Below are 12816 nucleotides of genomic sequence, written 5' to 3'. Positions count from 1 at the left end.
TGGGATTCCCATTCTTCGCAGTGTTATCCATAGGTTGTTATGATCCACACAGTCGAACGCCTTTGCATAGTCAATAAAACACAGGTAAACATCCTTCTGGTATTCTCTGCTTTCAGCCAGGATCCATCTGACATCAGCAATGATATCCCTGGTTCCATGTCCTTTTCTGAAACCAGCCTGAATTTCTGGCAGTTCCCCGTTGATATACTGCTGCAGCTGTTTTTGAATGATCTTCAGCAAAATTTTGCTTGCGTGTGGTATTAATGATATTGTTCTATAATTTCCACATTCGGTTGGATCACCTTTCTTGGGAATAGGCATAAATATGGACCTCTTCCAGTCAGTTGGCCAGGAAGCTGTCTTCCATATTTCTTGGCATAAACGAGTGAGCACTTCCAGCGCTGCATCTGTTTGTTGAAACATCTAAATTGATATTCCGTCAATTCCCAGAGCCTTGTTTTCTGCCAATGCCTTCAGAGCAGCTTGGACTTCTTCCTTCAGTACCATTGGTTGCTGATCATATGCCACCTCTTGAAATGGTTGAACATCGACCAATTCTTTTTGGTATAATGACTCTGTATATTCCTTCCATCGTCTTTTGATGCTTCCTGTGTCGTTTAATATTTTCCCCATGGAATTCTTCACTATTGCAACTCGAGGCTTGAATTTTTTCCTCAGTTCTTTCAGCTTGAGAAACGCCGAGTGTGTTCTTCCCTTTTGGTTTTCTGTTCCAGCTCTTTGCGCATGTCATTATAATACTTTACTTTGTACTCTTGAGAGGCCCTTTGAAATCTTCTGTTCAGTTCTTTTACTTCATCAATTCCTCCTTTTGCTTTAGCTGCTCGATGCTCAAGAGCAAGTTTCAGAGTCTCCTCTGACATCCATCTTGGTCTTTTCTTTCTCTCCTGTCTTTTCAGTGACCTCTTGGTTTCTTCATGGATGATGTCCTTGATGCCATTCCACAACTCGTCTGCTCTGCAGTCACTAGTGTTCTCAAAAAATTTTAAGGGTATTGAGGTGCTGACCATTTTCTTTGATGTATATATAGGGTTCAGGACAATACTCAGTGTTTTTATGTTTTTGGCTAAACAAAATCCACTCAGTGTTTCCCCAAAACTCTTGAAGGGCTCTGGGCATTTACTGAGAGGCTATCATGTCTTCTTATGTGTGGGGAGGGGGTTGGGGGAAGTTCTGTTCTCCAGGCATTTATTCCCTGTTTCTATTTTGGCAGTTTTTAGTCCACAGCAACACTCACCCCTCCCCTGAATCCTGGTTGTTATCTTCTGGCTGGTATGCTCCAGGGGTGATTTAAGAGATAATATTGGAGCCATTATTCCCTGTCCTAAAATGTGACCCAGCTGGAGCTGGACTCAACCAAGGACTGAAAAGGACACATCAACTGGGCCCTGAGGTATAAAGACAATAGCCAGGATAATCTTGGAAAACACCTTCTAGGGAAGCCTTCACATAAACGAATCATAAACAGAGCACAAAAGACCCACATACTTTCCATTCTTATCTTTTTTTTATTAGCCTTTACTGAATAGTAAGATTTGTTGGACTAGTGAAGACACTACTGACTATCTTAACTGAAACCTGTACCATTGGTTATTAAGAAAGGCAATTCAAAATTTAGGATCACAGTTTCTAGCCAATCTGTGAAAAGGTGAAGCTTTCAATGATTTTACCCGTTTTGCAATGTTAATATATACTGATGATTCCTTGGGCTCTAGCAGCATGCTTGTCCATTTTTCACACTTTTGCTTATTTTGTAATATTTCCTTGGACTCGGGCAGACATGGCTCTAGCAGTATGCTTGTCCATTTTCCCACTTTTGTCTGTTCTGTACTATTCCTTAGATTCGGGCAGACATGGCTCTGACAGCATGCTTGTTGGTTTCCTGCTTTTGTGTCTTTGAATATACGCCGAATAAAACCTTTCTTCTTACTTTACTAAACTTTGTGATGTTTTTACCCTAGAATGGGGGTCTATGTGTCTTTTAAAACGTACCACCCATAAATGAACACAGGATGTTAGACTGACTTCTAAGGAACAATCTATGGGACCTGGTGACTGATTGGATATAGTGCCAAAAGGAAAGGGAGAAGTAATAAACCAATTGACAAGTCTGACTTGGTAGAAAGGGGACAAAGTATAGACTGTTGCTGTGCACTATTAAGGAAACAGAGGAGAATTGTGTTAGAGGAAGAAAAAAGAATGAATTTGACACAGATTGTGTTTGAAGGGTCTTTGGTTCCCCCCAAAACACCTAGAAATGTGGATCTGGAGCTTATAGAAAGAAGTTAGGCCTTGAGACATGGATTAGGGAGTCATCAGCATAGAAGTTGTGAAAGTTATGAGCAAAATGGGAGTGGAATGTTACATTCTAGTGGGGGAGGTGGATAACAAGCCAGATAAGTAAGAATGTTAGTGACAAGGAGAAAAAGAATGAAGGGGAGAATGACATGAAGTGGTGAGGGTGGGTTGAAACTTTAGATGGAATGATTAGCAGAGGCCTCATGGAGAAGGTGACTTTAGGTAAAACCTGAGGGAAATAAGGGAGCCAGCCATGCTGATAAACCTGATGAGGAACATTCCAGACAGAGGAGGAGCATTCCAGACTGGGGGAACAATCAGTGCAAAAGCCCTGAGAGAGAATCATGCCTGGAGTGTTTGAGAAACAGTGAGGAGGCCAGCAGGAGTGGAATGAAAGAGCAGTAGGAGATAAGGCTGGAAAGGCGAGGTGGGGCCAGATTATGTAGGGCTCTGTAGGTTACAATAAGAAGTTTGGCTTTTACCCTGGGTGAGATGGGAAGCCCCTCAAAGGTTTTGAGTGTCCTGACCCAACATATGTTTTAACAGGGTCACTCTGGGAAAGGAACAAGTGTAGGCTGAAGCAGAAAGACCAGAGGAGGCTACTGTAATAATCCAGGTGAGAGGTGATAATGGCTTAGATCAAGATAGTGTGGTAGGGGTTGGTGAGAAGTCATCAAATTCAGGATATATTTTGTATTTACAGACAAAAATATTTGCCTGATCAGATATGGATTGGAAGAAGGAAAGATGACTAGGCTTTAAGCCTGAGCAATTGGAGGAATAGAGCTTCCATTATGGTTGTTATTCTTTAATAGCTCTCTAGATATCAACCACTATATGAAAATGCAAGTCAAAACCTACTTACCAAGTGCTAGCACTTCCACCCCTCCACATGCTGTAAGAATGGTCAGAATTTCTGTAGGACATGATGCTTACCATCCCTAAGAGACATCAGAAAAAGAACACAGAGCTTCACTAACCTCTGTTTGTATTCAAAGAGCTCTTCATCCACCTCTGGGGACGGTAAACTTTGGTGTTGGGCAAGTATATGCTCTGTGGCCAACACAGAACTTCCCAAAGGAATTATGTGAACTGCTTCAATTGGGAATTATCGAGCAGAACATTCTGATCTCATTCAAGAAGGAAGGAAGTGCTCCATAAAGTTTGGAATGCAGGTGTCTTGTCTTTTATCCAGGCATTTTGGTAAGTTAAGCCAAAATGCTACAGAAATAGTATTTATATAATAGAGGCCACCTATATACATACATACATACATATAAAACCAAACCAACCCAGTGCCGTTGAGTCGATTCCAACTCACAGTGACCCTATAGGACAGAGTAGAACTGCCTCATAGTTTCCAAGGAGCGCCTGGCAGATTCGAACTGCTGACCCTTTGGTTAGCAGCTGTAGCACTTAACCACTACACCACCAGGGTTTCTACTACATACATACATATATATATATATATTTTTTTTTTTTTGGCTAAAACTGCTTTTTCAGTTAAGGCTTAATATAATCTGTAACAGCATAAATATTAATTTTGTTGAAATATTCATTTAAAAATCACTATATTTTTATGGACAATATTTGAAATAAATGTTTTACCTTCTTTTAATTGCTTCTTCAGGTTTTGTTTTTTCAGATACGAGTCAGGATAAAAAATGTTCCAATTATTTCCTGCTTCCAAATAATGAAAGACATAAAATATTGGAACAACGCTCATCAACTCTGCTTCTGCACTCCCCTTAGGGAGGTGGGTTAGGATGTCGATGCCTTCCTGACTCAGAACTGCAGACATAAGCTCACCTATAAGCAGTCCTGTAACAAAAAGGAAATCAGAGTAGACACAACCACTTCCATCAATTTTTAAACAGGGCACAGTATATTCTAAAGAGAGAAGTGTATCTATCTCTATTCTTCCATTCTTATCAAGGGTTGAATTACTTGTCAGAACAGGGACAAGAAAAAAAGGACTGGTGAGGAACATGGATTTAAAAGAAACACCAAAAGAAGGCTTTAAAATATCTGTGCAATATGGTGATGAGATGGTGTAATACAGTGGACAGATTGCTGCATGGAGGACACAGCAAATTGGTTGCCATTCGACTGGATAGCTTAACACACTGTAAAACACATTCATCACCCTCCTGCACAAAGCAAAGCAAAGAGCCTGAACTGGAAGTACTGTGACAGCTCTGTATATAACTTTCTGTGTGATTTTTGGCAAGTCACTTTCTTTTATATCCAACAGGGTTGCGCGTGATCAAAAAGGCTCCCTATACCACTAGCATTCTGGGATTCCAAGGTTTCATCTGAGATAAAATGCAGTCAGGACATTCTATCATTTTGATGATAAGCTACTGAACTGTAAAAGCTGGAGATCAAGGAAAACCCACCAAAGATGACATTTTTGTAACTATGCTCAAGGGGAAAGACCTCTCTGGGACTGGTATTTAGCACAGCAGTGCTGCTCTCTTGGGCCATTTATCAGCCATAAAGCTTTCTCTGGAGGAGGACTGGCCACGAAGACCATGGATGGAATGTTCTTTAAGTCTAGAAGTAGCTGCATCACCCATTTTAGAAAAGTCTTAGGGCCAATGGCAGCCCCCACTCAGCATCATGGGAGAACAAATCTCCATTTTAATCAGGTTAGTGGAAGGGGATAGTTGGAAAAGTGATAGGGGTTTGAAGGTAGTGGATGGAGGTAAGGTGCTCTCAGAGGTGGATTTTTGTGTGCTACTGAGCATGGAAGTGGAGAAATAGAATAATCATGAGTGTATTTGATTTCTGTTTGAAGCAGAAAGTGAAATATGCAATACAAATGGCATTAGTTAATTTACCTTTTACACTCACAATCCTTTTCACTTTTGTTTTGGGGACCAAATCTAATGGTATCCTGTATGGGAACTCTTTTCGTCTGCTAATGACACCTGAAATTAAAAATTTTACAGGATTTACACAGAGTTCTCAGTGGAAAACTATATACTTTGCAGATTATAATGTACCTATTTCTAAAGAATGTTTTTAAATAAACTTTTATAGTAACACTATTACACTTTAAAAAGAAAATTAAAAAACAAGTACATAATTTTAAAAAAGGAAGTTAAATATCATAGAGGATTTTTATCAAACCCTAGGCTTATATAGTCTCATTAAATAAAGCATTAAAATTTGGCTGTAAGCTTCATGGTCATTACAAGAAAGAGAATAAGTAGGTTATATAATTGTTATTCACCAGTAAAAGGGTACATACTCTTTGGTCCAAAGAGAGAAAATTGTTCTTGAAATGGAAACCTAAAAATAGCTAACGTGTAACTCTTTGTTGTTAGCTGCCAGAGTAGGCCCCTGACTCACAGCAAGCCCTGACTAATAGCGGCCCCATGTGTTATAGAATAGAATTGTTCCATAGGTTTTTCTTGGCTATAATCTTTAGGAGGAGCCCAGGGGTGCAGTGGTTAAGAGTTCAGGCTGCTAACCAAAAGGTCAGCAGCTCGAATCCACCAGCCACTCCTTGGAAACCCTATGGGGGTGATTCTACTCTCTTCTACAGGGTCACTATGAGTCGGAGTCAACTCGACCGCAACGGGTTTTTTTTTTGTTTTGTTTTGTTTTAATCTTTAGAAAGCAGTTTGCCAGGCCTATCTTCTGTGGAGCCACTTGTGAGTTTCAACTGCCAACCTTTAGGTTGGTAGCTGATTGCACACCACTTGTGCCACCCAGCCTCCTGCAACTCTTTAGTCAATGACATTTGATGGTTAGCTCCATTGGGAAGCATGCCCTGAATTTCTTTCCACTTTCCCTGCCAGTCTAATTTAGACACTTTTTCCTCATGCTCACAACAACAGAATTTTAGCATACTTGTATCAGAGCATTTTTTTTCTATTGTAATCACAGCTTATTTCATAAAAAATGATAACATCATTTTATTAACAGAGTACCAGGTACTCTGCTAAGCACTTTAAATGTACTATTACTACACTGGTTCCTCACAACAGCTCTATAAGCTAGGTCTGTTATTATTATCATCATAGTTTTACAGATGGGGAAACTGAGGCTTAGAAAGTAACTTGCTTAAAGTCACAGAGCTTTACAGTAAGGGTAGAGCTGCAATCCAAGCTTTTACTGTATAGTCCATAGCAGTAACCACAAAGAGAAGTCTACCTCTCATCATCCTGCTAAGCAAGCTTTCTGAAGCCAGAGGTCATCTCTTATTCAACATTGTAGTCCCAGAACTGAGCACAATCTCTGGCATATGGCATATGCTAAAAGAATGAATGGCATTTTGCAATTTAACGGACAAAACATATGGCTTTGTAGAAGATGCAGGAATATTCTTTATGTAACTTATTTCTTCATTAACCCTTGATAAGTGCCAAGGATATAACATTAAAATAAAACTCAGTGAAGACACATAAGAGGTTTATAATGTGGCTGAATGAGCATAGAGTTCAGAAAGAGCTTACTGGTGTGGTACTACTTATGTGACATTGGACAAGACACTTAACCTTTCTATACCTCAGTCAGCTCATCAGTTAAATGGAGGTCATATTTTCCTCAAAGGGCTTTTGTGAGGATAAAGATAATACCGACAAAGAATTTGACACAGTTCTTGCTCAACATCAGTATTAAATACAAGTATTATTAATAATAAACAATATATAGACAATATAAGTATGTTATACTTACTGCACGAAGTTGTTTTAGATTATCTAAATTTGATCTTCCACCCCTTTTTCCCTTGATACTTGCTCTTGAAAATTTCAATTCCTTTTAATAACTCTACTACCAGATGAAAAGTTTTAGAAGAGAAAGCTAAAACTAAGAAAGGTCAGTTTTACTCCTTGCCAGAGATCATGGTAAAAGGCCCATCAGGATATCACATAGGGGACAGGCTCCAGAAAGATTAAAATAATTAAAAGTTAAATCTGTAAAATCAGTGGAAAAAAATACTAAGAATATCTTTGTTAAAACTGAGGGTGGGGAAAGGCTTCTTAAAGATTAACCCCAAAATACATAACCATAAAATGAAATTATGATGGATTTGTTACTCAAAGAAGTAGACCAGAGAGAAAAATCAACCAGAAATAGATAAGAAAATTCAAATGGGAGGTAGAAAAAAGTGCAAAAGATATGAATAGGCAATTCACAGAAGGGAAAGCTCAAATAGCCAATAAGTATATGATGAAATGCTTAAAATCACTAGTAATCAGAAGAATCCAAATTAAAATAATAATGAAATATTACTTTATACCCATCAAAATTGGCACATTTTAGAGAGGTGAGTAATGTTGGTGAGGATGTGGAGAGATGAGAACCCTCACACACTGCTGGTGGAGGTGTAAATAGTGCAGCCATTGTGGAGAGCAGTATGACAGAAGTAAATGACATTAAACATGTGCATGTTCTTTGACCCAACAGCCCCACATCTGGATATAGAGTCCAGATAAATGCTCACACAGATTCGTAAGGATGATCACTGCAGCATTGTTTATGGTAGTGGGGAATTCATCACTGGGGGATGGTAAGTACAATTGTGGCAGAATCATACTCTGGAATATTACATAAGAAGCAATGAATTAAATGTATATACAGCCATAGAGATGTTTCTTAAAAACAGAGTACTGAGTTTAAAAAGTAAGAAATAGAATAAGATCTACAGCCTAATAACTTTTACTATGCTAAGAGGACATACACAAAACATTACCTCCCTACTTAAAAATGTATATCAAACACATTTGAGCGGGTGCATTTGGAGGAAACGGAATAGTGGGGATCAGGGATGAAAGAGGAACATAAAACAAGAAAAGGGCCTGCCTAGAGCAACGATGATGGTGTGCCATAACTGGGAGATGAGGAGCTTATTACTTCTATATATTTGAGAGATAAAAAGAGTTGGGGGTGGGGGGGTGGGGGGAGAGGGGAAGAGCTTGTCAGGAAAAGAGCAGAGACTAAAGACTAGAGCTGGACTTGAGTATTGAGTCTCTGTGTTTAGTTTCTTTCTAAGCTGAGTCACACAACTATTGCTTTACAGTTTGTTCTAATACCTCATTCTCTCTCACTGATATTTTTTTCAGCTTTCCTTTAACATTATTGGCCATTTACTTAAAAATATATATTTTATTGTGTTTTAGGTGAAAGTTTACACAGCAAATTAGGTTCCCTGTGAATAATTTTTGTACAAACTATTCTGTGCCATCAGTTACAATTTTTGCAATGTGTCAGTATTCTCATTATTTCCATTCCGTTTGTTGTTTCCACTGATCTAGCTTTCCTTTCCCTCTTTGAAGCCTCATCTTTGCTTTTGGGTAACTGTTGAACATTTGGTCTTATATAGTTAATTGTTTAAGGGAGCACATTACTCATGGGTGACATTGTTTATTTTACAAGTCAATCTATTACTTCGGCTGAGAGGTGACCTGCAGAAATGGCTTCAATTTCACATTTAAAAAGTATCTTACGGTGAAAGTCTCGGGGATTCCTCTAGTCTCTATCAGTCCAGTAGGTCTGGTCTTCTTTAAGAATTTGAGTTTTGTTCTACGTTTTTCTCCCATTCTTCTGGGGCCTTCTTTTATGTCCCTGGTCAGAACTGTTAGTAGTGGTAGCTGTGCACCATCTAGTTCTTCTGGTCTCAGGTTAGAAGAGGATGTGGTTTGAGTGGGCTATTAGTCCCATGTACTAGTTTCTTCTTTGAACCTTTGATTTTCTTCATTCTGTTTTGTTCCATATGAGTAGAGACCAAGAGTTGTATCTTAGACGGCCACTCGCAAGCTTTTAAGACCCCAGATGCTACTTGCCAAACTCAGATGTAGAACATTATCATTGTAAACTCTGTTATGCCTGTTGGCTAAGTTGTCCCCCAGACTATGGTCCCAAACTTTTTGACCCAGTGAACCAATCCCGTAAGTCATTTGGATATGTCTAGGAAGGCTCCATAACTGTGCCCCCATGTGGTTTGCATATATGTGAATATATACGTAGCACACACAAACACGTGTGTACATATGCCTACAGATATACCTATATGTGTACATTTACTCTCATATGCCTTCCTAAACACGTATATACATCCATATCTACCTGTGTAACCATACAAACACACACACACACACACACATATATATTTATCATACACATTTTTTGGTTGTCTTTACTGTTGTTGCAAAATTGTATATATGTTATAGCATTTACTGAAATTGTCCCTTTTTCTTGTGTACTTCTTAGTGTATTTACCTTGGTCAAGCTGTGCTGACTTCATCCATATTTGGGATTGCCTTTCCCATCACCAAAAATAACAAGTGTCTACTATCTAGAAAGTGATTCCCCCTTCTTCTCCTTCCCATTCTTAGTAACTATCAAAGAATATTCTTTCTGCGTTTATATCAATTCTTGACTTTTTTAATAGCGGGACCATACAACATTTGTTTTTTTGTGATTGACTTATTTCATTCAGCATAATGTCCTCCAGATTCATCCATGTTATATTTTGAGGACTTATAATGATAACGATATTTTTTATGGTTGCGTAGTATTCCACTGTGTGTATGTACCACATTTTATTTACCCATTCATCTGTTGAAGGGCACTTAGGTTGTTTCCATCTTTTTGCTATTATGAATAATGATGCAGTGAACATAGGTATGCATATGTTTATTCATCTCACTGCTCTTATATCTCTAGAATATATACTTAGGAGTGGGATTGCTAGATCATAAGATATTTTTATTTCTAGCTTTTTGAGGAAGTGGCATACTGTTTCCCACAGTGGTTGTACCATTTTACAATCTACTAGTGATGTATAAGAGTTCTAATTACCCCAAAACTTCTCAGCATCTGTTGCTTTCTGCTTTTTTTTATCATTGCCATTTTTGCAGGGATGAGATGGTATCTCATTGTAGTTTTGATTTGCATCTCTCTAATGGCTAATGATCATGAGCATCTTTTCATATATTTGTTGGCCACATAAATGTCCTCTTTGGTGAAGTGCCTGTTCATGCCTTTTGCCCATTTTTTTATTGGATTGTTTGTCTTTTCGTTGTTGAAGTTTTCTATATATTTTAGAGATTAGACCCTTATCAGATATATCATTGCCAAAGATTTTTTCCCAGTCTATAGGTTCTCTTTTTTACTCTTTTGGTAAAGTCTTTTGATGAACATAAGTATTTAACTGTTAAGAGGTCCCAGTTATCTAATTTATCTTCTGTCATTTGTATATTTCTAGTGTTGGTTGATAGACTATGCCGTGAATTAGGTCCCCTAATTTTGACCCTTTGTTATCTTCCAGGAACTTTATAGTTTTAGCTTTAACATTTAAGTCTTTGGTTCATTTTGAGTTAGTTTTTGTGCATGGTGTGAGGTATGGACCCTGATTCATGTTTATGCATACAGATATCTAGTTTTGCCAGCACCATTTGTTAAAGAGACTGTTTCTTCCCCATTTGAATGGACTTTGACTCTTTGTTTAACATCAACTGCCTGTAGATGGATGGATTTACTTCTGGGTTCTCAATTCTATTCCATTGGTCTATGTGTTTGTCATTAAACCAGTACCAGACTGTTTTGATTGCTGTGGCTGTATAGTAAATTTTGAGATTGGAAAGTGTGAGGCCTCCTACTTTGTTCTTCTTCTTCAATATTGTTTTTTTTTGTTTGTTTCCATATAAAGTTGGAGATCAGTTTTTCCATTTCATTAAAGAATGTTGTTGGGATTTGGATCAGGATTGTGTTGTATCTATAGATCGCCTTAGGTAGTATTGAGATTTTCACAATGTTGTCTTCCGATCCATGAGTATGAAATGTTTTTCCATTTACATATGACTCTTTTAGTTTCTTGCAGTAGTGTTTTATAGTTTTCCTTGGATAAGTCTTTTACAGCCCCAAACCAAAAACCCACTGCCGTTGAGTTGATTCTGACTCATAGCGACCCTGTAGGACAGAGTAGAACTGCCCCATAGAGTTTCCAAGGAGTGCCTGGCAGATTTGAACTGTCGATCTCTTGGTTAGCAGCCGTAGCACTTAACCACTATGCCACCAGGGTTTCCTTTACAGCCCTGGTTAGGTTTATTCCTAGGTATTTTATCCTTTTGAGGGCTACTGTAATGGTACCGATTTCTTGATTTCCTCTTCAAAGTCTTCCTTGTTAGTGTAGAAGAACCTAACTGATTTTTGTGTATTGATCTTGTACCCTGCCACTTTGCTGAATCCTTCTATTAGTTCCAATAACTTTCTAATGTAGTCTCTGGGATTTGTTATGTTTAGGATCATGTCATCTGTGAATAAGAATAGTTCTACTTCTTCCTTTCCAGTTAGAGTGCTCTTTATTTCCCCTTCTTGCCTTATTGCTCTAGCTAGGACTTCCAGTATAATACTGAATAAGGTTGGTGATAAAGGGCATCTTTGTCTTGTTTGTTCTTAAGGGGAAAGTTCTCAGTCTTTCCCTGTTGAGAATAATATTGGCTGTTGGTTTTACACATATGCCCTTAATTATATTGAGGTCATTCCCTTCTATTCCTATTTTGCTGAGAATTTTTATCAAGAAAGTTGTTGGATTTTATCAAAAGCCTTTTCTGCATCGATTGAGATGATCATGTGATTCTTTTTCTTTTTTTATTTATGTGGTAAATTACAGATTGATTTTCTAATGTTGAACCATCCTTGGTATGAATTCTACCTCATCATGATATATTATTTTTTTGATATGCTGTTGAATTCTGTTGTCTAGAATTTTGTTGAGAATTTTTGTGTCTATATTCATGAGAGATATTGGTCTGTGATTTTCTTTTTTAGTGGTATCTTTGCCTGGCTTTGGTATCAGGGTTATGCTGGCTTCATAGAATGAATTCAGGAGTATTCCTTCCTCTTCTATATTCTGGAATAGTTTGAGTCAAACTAGTGTCAACTCTTCTCTGAATGTCTGGTAGAATTCTTCAATGAAGCTGTCTGGGCCAGGACTTTTTCTTTTTTTGGTTGGAAGTTTTTTTTTTTTTTTTTTATTGAAATGACATCTTCAATTACTTCTTTTGTTATGTGCCTGTTCAAATTTTCTACCTCTATTTGTGTTAGTTTAGGTAGGTAGTGTGTTTCTAGAGATTTGTCCATTTCTTCTAGGTTTTCAAATTTGTTGAAGTACAATTTTTCATAATATTCTGTTATGATCCTTTTTATCTCAGTTGGTTCTGTTGTAATGTCACCCATCTCACTTCTTATTTTTGTTATTTGCATCTTCTCACTTTTTCCTTTGTCAATTTGGCCAGTGGTATTTGTCAATTTTATTGATCCTTTTAAAGAGCCAACTTTTAGTCTTGTTGATTTTTTCCATTTTCTATTTCATTTATTTCTGCTCTGATCTTTATTATTTCCTTTTTTTCTGGTGACTGTGGACTACTTTTGCTGCTCCTTTTCAATTTGTTCAAGTTGTAGAGTTAAGCTACTGATTTTGGCTCTTCTTTCTTGATGTGTACATTTATTGGTATAAATTCTCCTCTAAGCACTGCTTTTGCT

At 37.8% G+C, this 12816-nt stretch overlaps 1 protein-coding gene across 1 annotated transcript in view; it reads right to left on the bottom strand.

Moving 5' to 3' along the window:
* C5 (complement C5) overlaps positions 1-12816 on the bottom strand; it is a 109597-nt gene that overhangs the window by 34407 nt on the left and 62374 nt on the right. Inside the window, exons 23-25 of the mRNA XM_064291519.1 lie at positions 5160-5249; positions 3925-4137; positions 3182-3257 (exon numbers count right to left, since the gene is read on the bottom strand). Coding sequence (XP_064147589.1) covers positions 3182-3257; positions 3925-4137; positions 5160-5249 — 379 coding nt within the window. The remainder of the gene's footprint in view (positions 1-3181; positions 3258-3924; positions 4138-5159; positions 5250-12816) is intronic.

Source organism: Loxodonta africana, chromosome 9 (genome assembly GCF_030014295.1).
Source record: "Loxodonta africana isolate mLoxAfr1 chromosome 9, mLoxAfr1.hap2, whole genome shotgun sequence".
In the NCBI taxonomy this organism is placed as follows: Eukaryota; Metazoa; Chordata; class Mammalia; order Proboscidea; family Elephantidae; genus Loxodonta; species Loxodonta africana.
Note: the sequence above shows the minus strand (reverse complement) of the source record. Positions and strands in the feature narration are given on the sequence as shown.